The following is a 19,983-nucleotide window of genomic DNA, read 5'->3' as shown; positions in this document are numbered from 1 at the left end:
ACAAATATTTCACAATTACATGAAAAGACAAATAGGCTTATTTTCCCCCCACTATAAGGTTTGTTTTATTGCATTAAACATTTATCTAAAATAAACAGGACTAAATAATAGGGATTTGGCAAAAACAATCAATAAATAATGGACAATTATTTACAACATTTCAAATATTATCTCTGGGTCTATTGCTCTGTGGAATGATTCAAGAGAAATGTGCTAAAAAATGAGCAGCATGACTGAAATATGGATGTGTCGCCCTTAAAAAACATGAGGGAGAGAAGACGTGCAGGTCCACCAACATGCAACACATTAGGTTAACTCAACCGAATTCTGCTTTCAAAGCTAAAGGAACAAGAATGCAAACAGAAGCTGTGAGAGTCAAGCAGGATAGTTGAAGTGGTGCTTTGGGTAGTAGGTGGTGGGGGTTGGTCATGTCAGTCCTCTGACAGCAGTCGGTGGAAGTGATCCTTCCTCTTCTTCAGCACCTCCCGAAAATCCTCCTGAACAAACAGGAGATTTTATGGCAGTGGAAGTGGAAAGGCTGCGGCTACAAGATAACCTGTGTGTTTTATTCAAAACTGACTGCAGGAGAAGGAAAAAGAACAGGATTGAAAAAAAATAAAATAATAAATGACATGTACAGTGGGTGTCTGACTGAGTGTAAAAGATGCAAACAAACTAGCAGTAAATGTGGGTAGTGAATATAAACAGACGAACCACTGCAGACAGTTTCTCCATGTAGGGGATGAGCTTCTGGAGTTCTCTATCATCTGACTCACCAGACCAACTCTTGATGGGAAGAGTGTTCATCAACTGCAAAATTAAAATGACAAATCAACTTGAATTAAAGTGACACCAGTCAACATGGCGGCCATTCTTATCATAGAACCTCCACTCAGGTCTTGTCAATCTGTGCATACTGACATGGTAGGGGTAGGTGTGGGGTGCGTTGTCCAAAACCACAATCTTGGAGAGATCTCTCCCCAGGATGCTGAGATCTTTAATGTAGTGGCCGAGGACACAGGCACACTCATCCTGATAGAGACGGTGGCTGCGAGAACAATCAGTGGAGAAACAGAGGAGTGTCACAGTTATTCATTTATCCTTCCATCCATTTTGTTCCGCTTATCAGGTTGGGTCACGGGGGCAGTAGCTTCAGCAGGGAAGCCCCCTCTCCTCAGCCATTTCACCCAGCTCTTCCGGTAGATCCCGAGGGGGTCCCAGGGCAGCCGGAAGATATAGTCTCTACAACGTGTCCTGGGTCATCGCAGGGGTCTCCTCCCGGTGGGATATGCCCGGAATACCTCACCAGGGAGGCGCCCAGTAGGCATCCTAATCAGTTGCCTGAGCCACCTCACCTGGCTCCTCTCAATTCAGAGGAGCAGCGGCTCTACTCTGAGCCCTTCCCGGATGACCGAGCTTCTCACCCTCGTTCTAAGGGAGAGCCTGGACACCCTGGGGAGGAAACTCATTTCGACCGCTTTTATCGGGGATCTTGTTATTTCGGTCTTGACCCACAGTTCGTGACCAAAGGTGAGGGGAGGAACCTAGATCGACCGGTAAATTGAGAGAGTCGCCTTAGCTCCTTCTTCACCACAACGGACTGATACTTCACCCCATACTCCCGAAGTTATTCATTTATTACATACAATATGCATACCGAAAGCATAGTTTCATGAAGTCATACCGAAAGAGCTTCCTTTGAGGGTCCAGGATGTCCAGAATCTTCTCAGCGTACTCTTTCTTTGCACAGGTGTAAACAAAGAGCTGCAAAATAAAATAATTTACAAAACATGACTAATTGACATTTACTGGCTCAGATTATAGCACAAGCGAGGAGCGCTTGCTCTAGGGCTCCCCCTACAGTTTCAAAAGTGGCATGTCAGAAGCTATGAGAGTCAAACCAAGGAAAGGTCACTGAGCAAGTGCAGTGTGAAAAGGCCTTAAGACGTGATCTGCTGCTGGTTATCAACACATCAGCTCTGCCATACCTCCTCCCCACATCGGTCTTCACCGCTGGTGGACATCAAATTTAGTTTGAGAGATACAGACTATAACTTAAGTTCTAAAATAGAGAATATAAGGAAGGCCTACAATATTTGGACTTTAAATAATGGGAAACTGCATAGGTGAGAACCACCAGCACAAACATTCATTATAGAGCCAAAGTACATAGACACACACCTCATATACTTTTGCCACAGACTGCAGGAACTCCTTCACATGTGGTCGTAGGATCATGTAAACCTGTTAATAATACAGAATAAGAAATCTTTGCCATTAGTCAGGGTAGACAAATGTTTACCGCCATAGTTGAAGTAATCTTAATTCAATACATCTCTCTGGGCAGCCAAAACATGTTCATGCTAATAAATCAATGGGGATTAATACCGCCATTCTTTTGCTTTGTGTTATAAAGGACCCTCATTTTCTATCAGAATACAGCAATGTGGCAAAATATTTGAATATCGAGGGAAAGTCCATTTATTTCAATAATTTGTTTCAAAAAGTGAAACTTGTATGTTGTATTAATTCACCACACACAGTGAAATATTTTAAGCCTTTGTTTCAATTTTGATGATTTTGGCAGAAAGACAAAAAACAAAACCAGTATTTCACAAAATTAGTATATCATGACAAGGTTCAACATTACAGGCTCCCTATGTCCCAATGTTGTGACCTAATTAACAAAACACCTGCAGAGGTTTTCCTCAGCATTTAAATGGTCCAAATCTGGCTTAGTAGCCTTCAGAATCATGGGGAAGACTGCTGACTTGACTGTTGTGCAGAAAACCATCATTGACACCCTCCATAAAAAAAAAAGGTCTCAAAAAGAAATTGCAAAAGAAGCTGGATTTAACAGTGTTGAGAGGAAGGGGAAAATGTGGCCAGAAAAAGTGCACAAGTGACAGGGATGAGTGGAGCCTCTAGAGCAACGGCGATTCAGAAATCTGGGGGTGCTTAAAAGGAGTGGACTGAGGCTGGTGTCAGTGCATCAAGAACCACCGCATACAAACGTCTGCATGACATGTGCTAAAGCTGTAGAATTCCATATGTCTAGCCACTCCTGAACCAAAAACAACACCAGAAGCGTCTGTGCTGGGCTAAGGAGAAAAAGTACCGGTCTGTTGCCCAGTGATCCCAAGTGCTCTTTTCAGATGAAAGTGAATTTTGCATTTCATTTGGAAATCAAGGTCCCACAGTCTGGAGGAAAAGTGGGAAAGCACAAAAGTCAAGCTGCTTAAAGTCCAGTGTGAAGTTTTCAGTCAATAATGGTTTGGGGAGCGATGTCATTTGCCGGTGTGGGTCCATTGTCTTTTATCAAGTCCAGTCAACGCAGCAGTCTACCAGGAATTTTTAGAGCACTTCATGCTTCCCGCTGCCGACGAGCTTTTTGGAGACAATTATTCTATTTTCCGGCAGGATGTGGCACCAGCCCACAAAGCCAAAATGACCAATACCTGGTTTAATAGCCATGGAATAACTTGATTGTCCAGCAAAGTCGCCTGACTTGAACCCCATTCAAAATTTATGGGGTATTGTCAAGAGGAAGAGGAGGGAACAGAAACCCCGAAATGCAGACGATCTGAAGGCCAATATCAAAGCAACTTGGGCGACAACACCTGAATTGTGCCAAAGGCTGATCACCTCCATGCCACACCGCCTTGTTGCTGTAATTAATGCAAAAGGAGGCCCAACAAAGTACTGAGGCCATATTACTGTAATACACTTTTCAGAAGGCCAACATTTCTGTTTAAGATCCTTTTTTGTTGTCACATGAAATATTCTAATTTTGTGAAATACTGGATTTCTTTATTTTTTTGTCTTTCTGCCATAATTACCAAAATTGAAGGCTAGAAATATTTCACTTTGTGTGTGTTGAACTAATTTAACATCCAAGTTTCACTTTTTGAAAAAAAAAAATTGAAATATTCTAAGTTCACATACCAGTATATACAACAATAAGATTAAAACTTTCACCACATGACCACATATCCTCAACCATTCATGGTTACAATCACAGATCTTTGGATGTTTGTTGCGTCCAGTTTTAGTTCACCTTGTACTGATGATCCTGAAAAGCTGTGTGGAACGTGTATTCAGGATTGTCAATCACATTCAGAGAGCCAAACATCAACGTTTCCTCCTGAAAGCACAAGGATTACAAATTGGGGTTATTTCATTACATTATGGCAACTGGAAAATGTTCACAACTGTGTTCCAGTTAAAAACATCAGTTATACCAATGCTACTCAACTGTTGTTGCCCTGGGACAACATTTTCCTATTATGGATAATATAACTTATATAGAAATGGTAAATAGACTGCACTTATATAGCGCTTTATCTACACCATCACAGTGCCCAAAGCGCTTTACAAAGCCTCACCTTCACCCACACAGTCATACACCAAGGGGCGACTGCTGCCATGCAAGGTGCTGCCAGGCCCACTGGAAGCAAATTAGGGTTCAGTGTCTTGCCCAAGGACATTAGGACATGCGGACAGTCGTAGTCGGGATTCGAACAAGTTACCGTTCGAACATGACAACTCCATGTACAAAAATGGATTTAGTAAAATCAAATCACAATTACACAATATGGCCATCAAAATTTCACTAAAGAGTTTGGCTAATTTTGAGGAAATGAAGGATGCCGTCAAGCCTTAATTGTTATGCCATGAAAACCACAGTGACAGTTATATGTTAGAGGCTGTTAAAATGACGCTGGAAGTTATGTTTGTACTACACTAGTTTTCTTTCAATTTGCATTGATATTCAAATGTGTTTGAAGTGGCGCCAAGTTTGCCAAAAGCTTTTTGCTAGCCGGGATGTCTGTAGCTAAAGGCTGAGCTGCACTGAATTTACAGAGTAGCCATGTGACAAGAGCGCGAAGCACGTACATTTCATGTCCCTTACACTCCGTATGGGGACTCAGTACAGTACCAAGGCACACTGAATACATGTACCGTTACACCCATAAGACACCCTTTCCTGTCAAAATATCCAAACAGAAAGGCAAGCCCGATCTGGGACCAATGTTAAATATTTCACTCTATAGGGGTTCCCCATTTTATGACAGTTTCGCTCATACTGCGGCGACGCAACACAAATGTCTAAGCAGTCATAGTGCATCACTAATACAGTAGTGTTATAGTTACAGTAAATATTTGTAAGTAAAATACCTAGGCTATGACTATAAAATAATCAAGTGAAAAACAGTAAATACGGTTAAGTCAGCATGCCTTCTTGTGCCGCATCACTATATATTCTTACACCACTGAGCAAACTAGTTCGGTTTGCACTGTTGGCAACCTTAAAACTTATGTTGGTCCCGTCGCACACCTAGGACGCCCTGTAATATTTTACTACCCGTTTGCGACCCACCCATTATGAGTCCACATTTTGGTCCCTACACAACAGTTGAAAATCACTAAGTTAGCGCATCCCTTATTATTTGGGTCCATGCAAAGTTTCATCCTTTCGGCGTCATGACAACAGGCCAATTATGCATTCAACATTCTCAAGTAAAGGCCTCTTTATACTCCCGCGGGCAACAGCACCCGCATTGCATCACGTGACCGCGCGGCCCCTACGAAACACTTGACATGCACACGGCACAAATTATCGCAGTGCGCAGAATGCAGCGGCGATCATATCTCGTGATTGGTCCGTTTTAGTCACATGCTGTGATGACGTACTCAGCTTTCCCCTTGGTTCGTCAATACCGCCATCTTACAAAACACCTACGCCTTCTTGATTGATTTTGCAATATAATTAAACTCGTCATCTAGGTCAATTTGCTCTAGCAGCCACTGTTCCACGGTCGCCTTTGTTATTGCTTCGTTCCTCGTTCCGGAAAGTAAAAACAGCTCCCGGCATTGGGCATAAAATGCAGATGAAACTCCACCTTGTGGTGTCCTAGCCAATACCAGCCGTAGCGATACCCCCCGACTTGGGAGGAGGAACTGCAGCACATTTTCAAAACAGTGCGCGTGAGTCGCGCATTTAGGCCAAAGCAAAAGGTGGTTGCTGGACGAGCAGAGTATTTCAGAGGGTTGAACTCACCAGGTCAAGCACAAGCGTGGCCTCTGGGGTGCTCCTGGTCTTAGGAGGGATGTCTGGCAGTCTGGGCTGGGAACACTGAGACTGTGATGGAAGGTTCTTGATGAAAGTGAAGCTGAATTTTTTGGGGGGAGAAAAACAACCAGTATGTTAAGAATAATGTCAACTGTTGTTCAGTTCAACTGATGATGAAAACAGAGGAAGGAAGCCATTGAGATCTGGAACAAACCTACAGTTCATAGACATGGAAGCTTTAAATATGTAATAAGGCTGAGAGTAGCACTTACGGACTGAAAATGTGGTCATCCTCGTCTCCCATCAGGAGGTCAATGGAACCATAACCAAACACCCCTTGTTCAGGGCTCATCATCACATTATTTACTGGACTATTGTAATCTGGAAAAATATTGAAAGATGACATTATTTTCTCACTTAATAGTACCCTTGACCCCCACATATAAAATCTGTCCACCATAAATTACATTTCTTTTAATAGACCAGTGAACAACAGGGTAAGAAGAGTTTAGTATGAGAACAGAAATTTACACATCATCAAATGGATGCACTCGAAAGCTCACATCAGGAGTCTCACTATTTAGCCTTTACATTCATGGGCATATAAAGGTTGTTTATTACACAGGTCTTGAAATTAGGACAACTCATTATTTCAGGGGTGTCGGCATTAGGGTTGCCCTTAGAGGGCTGGTTTTAAACCTATATTTCAACACTATATCTCCAACCAAACAACTAAGTAAATGGCTGATAGAAAGTATCATCGACTGTACATCATAAGTGTCAAACTCGATGCCCTGGGGACAGATACAGCCCACCAAATCATTGTATTTGGCCCACTAAAACAAAACATAATATATAGGAATACTGCATACTATGTAAAAGCTTGTGCCCTGTCACTGAAACATGTATGAATATATAATGCGTATAGTCGTGCTCAAAAATATCGGCACCCCTCTCTCTCTCTGTTGTACAGCTGCTACTTGGCTGTTCGTCGTCGTCACTGTCTGATCGGCTCAAACATGTACGCTTTGACGATGCCAAGTTCAGTTGGGTGCTCCTGTACGTCAAAATCCTCCTCCTCCACATATTCCAACACGTTGCTCGCCATTGCGTATAGTATGTAGCGCGCTGTGTTTGTCAATTGCAACGTCACTTCTGGTAGCCCTTGCGGTGGATAGAGTAACCACACCCCGGTGTCTTGAGCTTAGGGTATATTCGGGGATGACTCAATATGAATCATAAAAAACTCATTTTTAGCTAAACTATGGTTGAAAACTTGCTGGAAGTTACATGCATGTATTACATAAACAATGCAAATATGAATTTTAACAGAACCCATAACATCTTTGTCATCTGACCTTTAAACAACTCAGGACAGAGCACCTTTTGTTTGAAGCCACCCACTTTTCAAGTGAGCAAAAGTATTGGAACATACATTATTAAATTAACTTAAAGTGAATAACATTTAAATATTTGGTGCCATAACCCTTACCTGCAATAACTGCATCAAGCCTGTGACCCATTGACTTCACCAGACTGTTGCATTCTGAATTTGAAATGCTTTTCCCGATCTTTACCGCAACCTCTTTCAGTTCTTTTCCGTTTATGGGGGGTTCTTCCTTCAGTATCATCTTCCGGAGGTAAAATGCATGCTCTACTGGGTTAAGGTCCGGTGATTGACTGGACCAGTCTAAGACCTTCCACTCCCCCCCGATTAAGTCCTTTGTTGTGTTGGCAGTTTGTGTTGGGTCATTGTCTTGCTGCATGATGAAGTTTCTCCCGATTAGTTTGGATGCATTTTTCATTAAATTGCCAAATACAATGACAGGACTGAATCATGTCATCATGTCTGTTCCAATACTTTTGCTCACTTGAAAATTGGGTGGCTTCAAACAAAAGGTGCTGTCCTGAGTTGTTTAACACATCTAGATGTAAATACCATGAAATGAAAGATGGAATTCTGAACTTTTGTTTCGTATACATTTTTTTTAATTTTTTATCTGAAACCCAAATGTCTTCAGTATAGAACAAAAACAAAGGAATTGACCTTGCCGTTTCCAACACTTTTGGAGGTGACTGCATGTGGTTTGGGGCGTGCCTCCAACTTGGAGCATAAATAGTTGAGTTTTTCCACACCAGCGCAGGCTAGTGAGTCCTAACGGAGCCTTGTTGCATGAACTGATGAAGCCTGCTCAGGAGAAAGGCGAAATGTCTTCCAAGACAACCAGAACAGTCCAGATGTGATTGTTTCAATGCCCCGAGAACAGAGGAATGTAATCTATCAAAGTCTATTGACTGTGTCTCATTTGTTCATCAAGGAAAGGTTATTATGAGATATGCATCTTTATCGCTTAATTATTGCTCAGCCCTAATTAAGACATTTTGACAGACCGTCGTAGCCACTAAACAGCGAGACTGAGACGCCCACAGAGTGTACCACCTCGTTGGTGGCTCACCCAAGGTTTATACAGAGAAGCGCGCGCTGTCCCTGGTTTTTTCTTGAGCCATCTCAACATCCCGTTGCCTTTCAGCTGTAAACGGAAAATGCCCCTTTGGGCCATTTTTGGCCCAAAATTCAGCACATCACTAGCGATTGTACATTTATACAGGTTTCATTGAGAACAGCCCTTTGAGGAAAAACATGATGTGGCCCACGATGAAAATGGGTATGACAACCCTTTATAGGTTGTCAATACCCAAATAAAAAATATGCATTGTGGGACATCAAGCTTATAGGGTTGGTGAAGAAAAAATTTAAATTGCTTGGTGGGACAGATTCAGTCTTGACCTTGTCATGCCTTTCACTTGATGCATTGGTCGTAGGAGCTTACACCAAGAGCCACCAGCAAGATGCTGTGGCCTGATATTGTGCCTTAGGGTTGGGGTGGAAAGATTGTTTAATGAACCACAATCAGTAGCTTCTACTTACTCTCTTTACTAGGCGTGAGAAATCGAACAATGGGGGTGTAGCTCATCCTGGCTGCTGAATTATGAGGTGACAGTGGGTCCATCTCAGAAAGTATGTGCTCATGGCGCAAAATGGACCGGAGTGGCGTCTTGAAGGCAGAATCTTGAAATTGTAAGCAAGTTAAATGCAGAAAATATGCACAGTGTACCATCACAAAGGGGGGAATAAAAAAAATAAAAAAATAAAAATCACCCGTTTCTTTGTCATCCGCAGCGATGGCTCTTTTTCTTGGCCGCCCACGGGGCAGCAGGCGCCGCGTCATTGTGGGGACATCTTCAGCATCACAAGTCTTCTCAACCTGTATGAGAACAAGAAGTTCTCGTTGACCATTGGCAGCTTCTTTACATTTCAAACAACTTTAGCCACAATAATTACATCATCTAGCCAAACCCAAGTGTTCAGGTCATTTTGGAGCAGTGTAGATTGGTTCTTTGCAGTGTCATATATGCAACATAAAGCACTTGTGTATGCAGGGTAGAGCTTGGCGATTTCAAACTATTGTCACCCCCTAGGCTGCATTTCTGCATTACATCACAACCGTCCCTTCAATATGACGTAGGCCGGTGGTTCTCACCTTAGGACCTGCATTTTCCTATAGCAAGGTTACGACCCACTTTTATAGAAGAACAGTAAAGCATTTTTTTGTTTAAAAATAGCTTCAGGAGTCAAGTCAAAAGAAATGTGAATACCCACCACCCACCATATTACCATGGTTCCCAGGTCCCCGACTGGCAACCATTATCCCTGCACCGTGATAGTCTGTGGTGGGGTGTTGTGCAATAAAATTGGAGAGACATTCACAGGCCAATTATGACCCGCAACCGTCACCCGCACCCAGGTCAATCAGCTCGCCAAAGGATGTGGTGCATTAAAAATTTGCGGGGGAAAGGCATGGCAGGCCAGAGAGAAGGCAGAGTGTCGTCCCTAGCCTGACACTGCCATCCCCCCACTGACAGGTCTATGATGCATTAAAACTGGAAGACTGGCCGGGCAGAGAATAGGGGCAACCATACCGGAGACCAGCACAGATACGCCAGGACCCGGCCCGGCGTTCGCCTCATCATGCCTCAGGCCAGCACCCCAGGGGACCATGAATGAGATGTGAATGTGCCCCATGTCCAAAATATGTACAGTGCGTGTGAAGTAAGAGGCTAGACTCCTGCAGGCTTGGCCCGACCGGCTGAAAGACCCCAGAGACAAGGGGGGCAGTTCTACATGGCCATCAACGAGGCCACCCTTAACTCCTCCAACACAGTGTGGTACCACTGGTGCCACTCCTAGGGACAGCCACACACTGCAGCACACTGTGCGTGCTTCTGAAAAGTTGATCAGTTGTAAGCTTCAGTCCATTCATTCCTGTACACCTCTAGAACACTGGGGGATGCAGCTCGAACCACAGCTGACCCTACTCACCCTGGTCACAGCCTGTTTGACGCTCTCTTCTCAGGCAGGAGGCTACGGTCCATTCGGACCAGGACCCCACCACATATACAGCTTCATATTCTCGGCGGCGAACGCATCATGGAGCGGACGCCACTTGGTGGACTAACGAGAGTAAATCATGCCGAGAGAAAAATTGGGGGATAAGGATCATCATGCTGAAGAGTTGGTGCCTCGAAAAGGGATCAACATCTGTTTTCTGGACACATTTTGATTCAGGGAAAGTGATGTGACACAAGAAACATTGGACAAGAAATATGTGATCCCCTCATGCATTTATTTCTCCAAAGTGGGATTGTACAAAAAATGCAGAGTAAATGGGGAGGGAAATCTGTCGAGTTTGTTGCAACCACGACTAACCGATGGTTAAGCAGAACAATGGAGCTGTACATGTCCTGGAAAATTCACTTTTTGACGGGGACTCCCAAATGAAGTCTGTGCTTAAAGCCTAATGTTATGTTTAGTTTAGGTATAAACTATATTTGCTTCTGTAATAACATACAGGTATGTGCCCAAAAAATAGAATATTGAGGGAAAGTAAATTTTTTGTTTGGAAAAGTGAAACTTGTATGTTATGTTACTCCACCACATGCACAAAAAATATTTAAAGGTTTTATTTGTTTCAAATTTTATTGTGGCATAAAGACAAAAAATAAACAAATCCAGTCATGTGACCAACAAAAATAGATCTTAGATATGTTGGCCTTCTGAAAAGTGTATTAAAGTAATATGCCCTCAGTACTTTGTTGGGCCTCCTTTTGCATTGATTACAGCATCAAGGCAGCATGGCATGGAGGTGATCAGCCTTTGGCACAGTTCAGTTGTTAAAGTAGCCCAAGTTGCTTTGATATTGGCCTTCAGATCGTCTGCATTTCGGGGTTTCTGTTCCCTCATCTTCCTCTTGACAATACCCAATACATTTTCAATGGGGTTTGAGTGAGGCAAGTTTGCTGGCCAATCAAGTACTGTTATTCCATGGCTATTAAACCAAGTATTGGTAGTAGCTTTGTGGGCAGGTCCCAAATCCTGCTGGAAAATAAAATCATTGTCTCCAAAGCTCGTCGGCAGCAGGAAGTATGAAGTGCTCTAAAATTTCCTGGTAGACTGTGAAGTTGATAAAAGACAATGGACCCACACCAACAAATGACATCGCTCCCCAAACGATTATTGACTGTGGAAAATTCACACTGGACTTTAAGCAGCTTGACTTTTGTGCTTCTCCAGTTTTCCTCCAGACTCTGGAACCTTGGTTTCCAAATGAAATGCAAAATTTACTTTCATCTTAAAAGAGGACTTGGGACCACTGCGCAACAGACCAGTACTTTTCCTCCTTTTCTCCCAGCACAGACGCTTCTAACGTTTTTGGTTCAGGACTGGCTTGACACATGGAATTCTACAGCTGTAGCCCATGTCATGCAGACGTCTGTATGTGGTGGTTCTCGATGCATTGACACCAGCCTCAGTCCACTCCTTATGAAGCTCCCTAGATTTCTGAATCGCCGTTGCTTGACAATCATCTCAAGGCTGCAGTCATCCCTATCACTTGTGCACCTTTTCCGGCCACATTTTCCCCTTCCTCTTAACACTCCAGAATCTTTTGCAATTTCTTTTTGAGACCTATTTTCAGTGATAGTCTCCTGCACAACAGTCAGTCAGTGTTGTATAGTCTCCTGCACAACAGTCAGTCAGTGTTGTAGTGGGGAAGAGGCAACTCATGCTGGACCCCAAGTGCGTCACTGAGACCCATGATTGTTGGGAGCTATCTTATGCATGCACTTAGTACAGTAATAGCACATAAAAGAGCAGTAAGAAAACACGCCGATTTTGTTCCTTATCCTGTCTATGGTTTCTCACATTTTAGCAATGGGTTGAGATGGTATTAATCACTATGCATGTAACCTGCTTTAAACATGTACACTGCACAATTATTTATTTTTTATTTGAAAGGTTGCATTGTATATACCATGTCTCTAATTTCATGGATTGAACGGATTTGATGCAGATTTACATGCCCTGTTCACTCTAAAGTGACATTGCAACGGCGCAGTTGAAGCTTTTATCGAGAGTAACTCTTTAATGTGTACAGGCATGCATAGAATACGACCGCCACGTGCCTCAACTCTGCAGTATGTGTGGACAGTATTACCGCGGCGCAGCATGCATGTTGACCTACTTAATGGGATCCTCTCATGTGGAGCTGGCCCATTTAAATCTGCCCCAGTCAACAAGACATGGTGTTCAACTAATCCTCGCAATACTATCAACAGGATGACAACAAAACAAACCCCTAAAACGCACAGTCTTGTGCTTACAGCGCACGTCTCCGAGAAGGGGAATGCATTGAGTTGCACGCCACAAACAAAAACATAACACGTATATCGAATTCAAATAACCGGTCCGCTTGACTTAAACGTGTTATTTACAAGGCGACCGAGAAAATGCAATTGTCTATTTGCAATAAATTTAAACACGAGAGTTGATTTGCATAGCTAATTAATCAGGTGGCTGTACAGTAAAGGGCGCACACACATGGAGATGTAACTTCACGGCCGGACTGCTCGGCTCTCATCTTGAGACCACAACATTAGCATGCTAGCTATTAGCCACCTAGCAAGGCCGTCAAGTTTGGCAAAGCAAAGTTGCACCTGAAGGTACGAGTGTAGCTTACATTAAGGGGTCGTCAATATTAGGTCGTCGTCGTCAAGGAAAAACATGCTAATAAGAGTTTACTTTACCTTGTCTTGTAATGGACTTTGTGGTACTGACAGACGAGTTCGTCTCACTGTCGGTGTGGCATTGTTGCGAGACGGCTGGCGAGTTTTTCTCGGCGTCTCCGCGTAGGGCGCCACGGTTCTCTGTGACCGGAGTCTCATTTTATCCTTTCCTTACACGTAAAGTTATTAAGCACTAAATTTATAACTCATAACGCTAAGACTTGTTGTTCACAGAGTTTCGCTGGTTTCCATCGTTTCCCTTTCCGACGAGATCCTTTAGCTCCGCCTCGCCAATCCCCGCTTGCTCTCGAATCGTGCTCTCCTTTGTGTGCGTTGAAATATGCTGGGTGCGATTGGTTCCTTGCCAATGACAGAATCATTGGGCGGTGCTTAACTGGTCCCTTTGAAGCGGAATTCACGTTACATTACGCGACACTAACATGACGAAAACAAGATTATTTTGCCTTGAATGAACTCTTGGATTCCCTTATGTACTCAGAATAACGCCGTAGAGTATGTGAAATGTAGATAAAAGAACAGGGTTTGGAGAGGTAACGTGAAGTGGAAGGGCATTACAGCTGTAGTTTTATTTTTATTTTTTTTCACCAACAGGGGTCACATTTTTAACAGGAGGAAACCGTTGGTGTGGGCAGCATGGTGAGATAAAAGGTTAAAATGTCTTCCTCACAGTCACCATTTTCTGGGTTCTGTGTGGAGTTTGCATGTTCTCCCTGTGCCGGTGCTTGTGTTGCTTTTTTCTTCCTCCCACATTCCATGCATGGATGTTTTTAACAGAGGTAAAGGGAACTGATTCAACACCTTTACCTCAGGAAAAAAAAACACGGACTCATGTACTTAGGACGAAAGTAAAAATGTTTGGTTTTACTAACAGTTATATAGTATAAAAAAATAATTAGCTAATGATTACAGCTGAAAAATACAGATTACCTAACGTTTTTTTTTTAAACAGATTACAGAATTTTTGAATGCCAGAATCTGGTGGTTTTTAGGCTACTACAAGACAACTCTACTAATCATGTAGCCGACAACATTTCTCAATAAGGCCATGGGTGGGGAATATCTTGCTTCTCTCTCTGGGTCCATGTGCACTGTCTGTTTTTTTCTCATGTATACATTAGTCCCCACAGATTTCAGAATCAAGAGCTCCACTGTGGTTGACTTCATCCTGCTCTCTATTATTTACACCTTTTTTAAACATGGGGTCATCATTCGTGGAGGTTGGAAAAAGAGTATTTTGACAAAGAGGATAAAGATAAAGATATTCTATGTAGTGTATGCAAAAAGCTTAAGTCTGCATAGTTACTGTTTTTATGCAGACTCAGTTTATATTTTCTTTCCGTTTTAAAGTTCAGACTCAATATGTTTGGATTAAAATGTAAATAAAAATACATATGCAGTGGTGACATTTAAGAAAGTTGATATTTTATTAATTTCAGATCAAATTTAAAGTATTCACACAAACACATTGAGTAAATAGGCAAGAATAACTTCACCATTCAAAACAGAAAAAAAAACTTGCATTGCCTTCCCACTTTACTTTTACAATGGGTACTAGGAAACATCCCATTCATCATCATAATGTATAGATAAAAAAGGAATGAGCACACATCGAGTGAACATACTGAAGACTACTTGCAGTGCTAACAGTGGTACTATAGAAGCAGTACTGTTGAGCTGTGGGATCCCTGCTGTTGCATCAGCAGAAGTTGGGCTGTAACATGCCTTCTCCGTGTACCCACTAAACGGGAACTTCACACCCAACTGGGCTAAATGCATCCAACTGGAGGTAGAGGTAGATTTTCCTGAGAAGTTTTAAGAGACAAGACATAATGCCTCATTTCCTGAAGTTCTGAATTAAGTTGAAGACGTGAGGAGCACACGTGCTTCCGTAAAAGTCACATTATCATCATCATCTCTAAATAAATCTGCTCTAAAATGTATTATCTGTGTGCTGGTTTTTGACAGCATGAATAAAGCAAAGAAATACATGATATAATTCATAGCCTTAAAAAGCAGTATTTCAGAAATATTCTACTCCATGAATTTTAGTAATACATGTTAATCCTTACAATTGTCACAGCAGAAGGCATATTATTTTGTCATCATCATTGTCTGCAGTCCACCTTATCCGAGGCAGAGGTGATGTTCCAAAGGCATTCTGACCCGTAAGTAGTGGCTGATGGTCCATGAAGGGATTGACAGCAGCAATTTTTCAAGTTATGACAGTCTTTAGGTTTTCTATTTCTATTAACTGGATAAAATGAAATTGTCCCATCTACATACAAAGCACTGTAGATCCACCAAAAGACTGCATTCAATCCAAACTAACTGCATTAATAACAACAAAAACAAGAAGTCAAATTTCTTTGCCGAGTTAAGACTTTTTACAGAAATGTTCCATTTTACACAGAGGATCCTGCCTGACAAGAGCTACAGGAAAAGAAATAATGAAGTGTGACAATTTAAGAGTCAATCTTAACGCATCTGAGATCCACACTTTAAAATGCTGGTTCCAAAGTGTTTGCATCCAAACACAAAGAAAACAAAATATTCTCAACCACTTGGAGGATCTAACTTCAAAACCTTTCCACTAAGGGGAGCTCTTACCACAACCTTCCTTTGCATCAGGCAATGGCAACCAATCAAGAAAGAAAAGTCCCAATTAGCTAATATCTGATTGTCTGTGGTCATTAATGGAGGGCTAATCAATATCATTATCAACAGGTTGTTGTTGTCTTTTCCAGCGTGTCAATGTCATTGAGGTAGAAAGGTGTCGAAACAGTGGCTGAAGGGATATTCAAGAGTGTAAGGAGGTATACAGTGTTGTCACAATATCTCCTGATTGTCACGGGCACGCACACACAAAAACCAAAAACACGGCAATATCACGTTGAGATGCAGTTATTTGAGAGAGACAGACAAAGCAGCAACTGTTCAAATGCAAATATCTCACTGAGCAGGTCGATCAAACACAGATCCATACAGCAGGGAGGGAGTGAGGGGCGTGGGGGGTGGGCTGGTGCGTGAATGCTGCCTTAGGGGCCAAAAGGTCAGAGACACAAATGTTTAAATTAAAAAAACAAAACAAAAAACAAAAAAAGCAATGTTGATCCTTTAGCTCGAGATTGATTGAATTTTGTTTTCTATAGCATACCTCCCCCAAAGAGATGCTTTTAACTAGAGTGCATTGATTTGATTGTCAGCTCTTTACAGCATCTCTGACATCTGCTACTTAAGACAATAACAAAAGCATTTCCCAGAGTAATATGAAGCACCTCTTCTTCATAAAGTAGTATACAGAACCTAAAGCAACAGTTTACACAATGTAAGAAAAGACCAGCAGGTTAATTCATAGTTAGTCCCCACTCTAATATGTAGGTTTGTTATTAAAAAAACAACAACAAAAACACTTGACTCATGTTTTTAGTAATGCTTTGTAAGTTAGCTCAGCTTCAGTGTGTATCTGTACTATTGTCCACAGTTAGAAGGCACTATCTGTCCTTGTTACTTCGCCTCCACAGAATCTACTGAGAATTTCATTAAGCCGCCTCAATCATGCGTCATACCTTCATGAATACTACTAAACATTAAAAAGGTGTATGTTTAATTAGTCTTCTTACTACATCTCTGAAAAGAAGGGTATAATCCAGACGATGTTACAATGAAGACTGCTGTGTAGTATTACACTCCTATAAGTGAGGTTGCTAATAATGGATTGTATATTTGTATAGACTGATCTGACTGTTAAATGTAACAGTCAACAGACAGGCACAAGACATACAATGCTGCTGATCACACTATTTTAACCCAACTCCAGTTTTTGAAGGTACAATATTTAGGTAAGAAAATAAATCGTTTGCTAATCCTTTACTTTCTTCTTGGCGGCGTTGTAAACCCCAAAACACAGTTTCCAGTCAACACTTGGAACACAAGGGTAATGGGACATGTTCAATCAGTTCTTGACTTGTAGTAGCAGGTGGTACCTCATGAAATGTGACACCCCAAAAGACACTATACGACCTATGACACCAATGAGCAGCTGCAATTTATGTTACTCTTGCTCACATCTGGTTTGGCAATGACTAGACACAGCGCCCACTAGTGGAAAAGGGATTTTCTTGTCAAGGTCCCATGAAGGAGTATTATGGATTAGTAATACTGGAATATTATTACTCAAAAGGATATAAATATCCCCCCCCCCCACAAAAAAAACCCCCAAAAGTTTACTAAATGGTAAAGTTATAAGAATCAAGCACAAATGTAAACGTAACAGTCTGAAAAACAGTCAAGAGTTCCTTCCACTTTCTATAGTCTTTGTCCTTAGGATCACAGGTGGGCTGCAGCCTATCCCAGCTGGCTTTGACTGAGAGGGAATGGTGCACCCAGGACTGGTGGCAAATGTAAACAAACCACAACACAACACTCACATGAACAACTATGGACAATTTAGAGTCTGCAATTAACCAAACATTTAAGTTTTAGGAATGTGGAGTGCCCTGTGAAAACTCAGGCAAGCACAGACAGAACATGCAAACTCCACACAGGGGCTGAGCTGAGATTCAAACCAGAACATCACAACTGTGAGGCAGACATGCTAATCACTAGAACACAGTGCTGCCTATATCGTACTTTATCTCACATTACTTTGTTAGAAAAGTTATTTTCTCTAAATTTTGATATTGTTCTCATAGATGAATAACTATTCTCACAATACAGTATTTTCCCCCCTCTTCAGTAGGTCCATAATACTCCTACATGAATTCCATTTTGTCTTAAAATAGTAAAACTAGTGAAGCGAGAGTATACATTCACAGTGTGAGCAGCGCAGCGTTCTCTCAGACATGTTTGTGTAGCAGCTGGTGGTGGCCTGAGGCAGAAAAGCAAGGCTCTGATCAAAGCAGCAGCAGCTGGTATTACGGTACTTGCCCGGAACAGTAAAAAGGTGACAACTGGTCATCTCATACTGTTTAAGGCCTCCAAAAAAAGAACCTATATGCAAAGCATGGTTTCGTTCCTATCTTCAGTAGGAATGAGGTTGTTTGGGATAGTGTGGTCAGGGTTCACAACCACTGGAGAGCTAACAAAAGCTGAGTGATTGTTGTAAGAATCTGAGTATGACCTGGTCCTCCAAACAGCAGGATAAGGATAAGAAGCACTTAGATGAAAAGCACAAAATTCATGCTCAACAAAACACACAATATATATATGTATCTGACATCTATACACAAAAACATAAGAAAGCGCCAGATATAAGTTTAACTACATCAGGTCCTCTTGAGACACAGCTCGCGCCTCCTGACACCTGATTGTCCACGTGAGCATCTTCTCGACAACAAGAATTAAGTGGACAGACAGGTACTGTGCAGTCCTGAAAGGAAATCCATGTTCCTTCAGGCTTTATCCACAAATACAGGCATGCATTTGACATTAAAACAATCACGAGAAAAACAAGCTAAAAACAGGAAATTAAAGATAGAAAATGATCTTTCTGCAGAGACGTAGAAAAGCATTGCAAACAAGTAATGTGGACACCTGAGAGCAATCTGAGTATTATTCATGTGAAGTTTGCAGGAACATCATGTAGACGCCATCAAGGCCAAAGCATGTTCAAGTGCAGCAAAAGCTGATCTTACTCAGTGAGAATGGCTCATGGCCTTGCGACAGGAAAACAACAATGTATGAATTCAGCAGGGACGTCGAGCTATCACCTTGTCTGGTCACCGCATAGCAACCAAATATATTAATAAAGACTGCTCTACAACGGCTGGCGTGGGAATAACGCATCTGGTTTTACACACAAGTAGGTCACAACGGTGCATTGCTATACACCCTGAAGAAACAACATATACTTTTAAAGCTTTTCTGATTCAAAATAGAAAATATTTTGTACTCTTTTCTTTCAATAGATTCTAAATATATAAATGTTTTCCTGCAGATAGAGGATTGATAAAGATTTAAATGATAAAACACTATAATGCTTAAAAATAATGATAAACGACGAGTAAAAGGTCAAATAAAAAGAATCTCTCCCCTAGAGGATTAAACATTACTGTCAGTCAGTTGCTGTGTTTGTGAGTGTAAACAGTGCCCTTCCTGGTTATTACCTTCTCTTTTGCTCTTCCATAAACTGTATTTGTATGTAGAAATAAATAATTCACAGGTTGTACATACATTTTTGTTTAACATGTACTGGCTCTCTTTTGGTATATTTTCCTCCAAAATTATTGTGGCCATGAAGAACAAAAGAGGTGAGTTGACAGAACCTGAGAGGGTATTTCAAGGGATCGAGTTGGTTTGTGTCTTTGTGTATGCATTCTCTTTTTGGCATCGACTATTATACAAAATGAGGTTGTTGGTTTTTTTCTGTTTTGTTTTTTTGTTTTTTGGCTTTACGTAGCAAAGTTTGGGGGAAAAAAGGAAGGGGAAAGGCTGAGGCTTTGTTAAGAAACTGGGTTGCTGGAGGTTGAGGTAGGTGTGGTCTGCTGCTGCAGATGATGAGGAGAGACACGGCTGCCGACAGCCTTGCTGGAGAGGGACGTGCCCGATGGGGCTGACCCAGCTGCTGCCTGAGCAAAAAGGACACCTGTAAAACAAAGAGAAAACTGAAAACGGAATTCTGGGAAACAAAATGTGCCTCTTTTCTTACACACAAAAGATTTATGGCACTGGCATATATGGGTGTTAAGAAAGAAAATGAAACAAGAGGCCTATACTTTGACTTAAGACAAAAGGGAAACAAGGGAAAAAGAGCAAGCCCTACCCTGTGT

At 41.8% G+C, this 19,983-nt stretch overlaps 2 protein-coding genes across 6 annotated transcripts in view; both read right to left on the bottom strand.

The window, feature by feature from the left end:
* Window positions 1-37: 37 nt before the first annotated feature.
* On the bottom strand, window positions 38-13,549 carry ctdspl3 (CTD (carboxy-terminal domain, RNA polymerase II, polypeptide A) small phosphatase like 3). 2 transcript variants are annotated; one of them, XM_061779629.1, is made up of 11 exons: window positions 13,217-13,543; window positions 9,234-9,339; window positions 9,003-9,143; window positions 6,346-6,454; window positions 6,062-6,173; window positions 4,058-4,144; window positions 2,182-2,244; window positions 1,685-1,764; window positions 922-1,048; window positions 715-810; window positions 38-497 (listed from the first exon to the last, which is right to left on the bottom strand). In XM_061779629.1, exons 1-11 carry the CDS (start codon window positions 13,352-13,354, stop codon window positions 432-434), a joined length of 1,125 nt encoding a protein of 374 aa, XP_061635613.1. In that variant the 5' UTR covers window positions 13,355-13,543; the 3' UTR covers window positions 38-431. The 2 variants fall into 2 exon arrangements, 1 of the variants encoding a protein (XP_061635613.1); XR_009789390.1 differs by lacking the exon at window positions 38-497 and having other exon boundaries at window positions 740-810; window positions 922-1,544; window positions 1,658-1,764; window positions 13,217-13,549.
* Window positions 13,550-14,616: 1,067 nt separating this feature from the next.
* The window catches only part of arid3a (AT-rich interactive domain 3A), a 50,582-nt gene continuing 45,215 nt past the window's right edge, over window positions 14,617-19,983 (bottom strand). For all 4 annotated transcript variants that reach the window (XM_061779412.1, XM_061779411.1, XM_061779409.1 and 1 more), the window contains one exon: window positions 14,617-19,799. In XM_061779412.1, coding sequence (XP_061635396.1) covers window positions 19,657-19,799 — 143 coding nt within the window. In that variant the 3' untranslated portion in view covers window positions 14,617-19,656. The remainder of the gene's footprint in view (window positions 19,800-19,983) is intronic.

Source organism: Phyllopteryx taeniolatus, chromosome 7 (assembly GCF_024500385.1).
Source record: "Phyllopteryx taeniolatus isolate TA_2022b chromosome 7, UOR_Ptae_1.2, whole genome shotgun sequence".
Classification (NCBI taxonomy): Eukaryota; Metazoa; Chordata; class Actinopteri; order Syngnathiformes; family Syngnathidae; genus Phyllopteryx; species Phyllopteryx taeniolatus.
This window is presented reverse-complemented; position numbering and strand designations above follow the sequence as displayed.

Excerpts from the sequence above, each read along its gene's own strand:
- ctdspl3 (XM_061779629.1), bottom strand. The coding sequence starts at position 13,354 with ATGAGACTCCGGTCACAGAGAACCGTGGCGCCCTACGCGGAGACGCCG. Across the intron at positions 4,145-6,061 it reads CCACGCTTGTGCTTGACCTG|GAGGAAACGTTGATGTTTGG; the intron begins GTGAGTTCAACC and ends TTGTGCTTTCAG. Across the intron at positions 1,049-1,684 it reads CCTCAAAGGAAGCTCTTTCG|CCACCGTCTCTATCAGGATG; the intron begins GTATGACTTCAT and ends TTGTTCTCGCAG.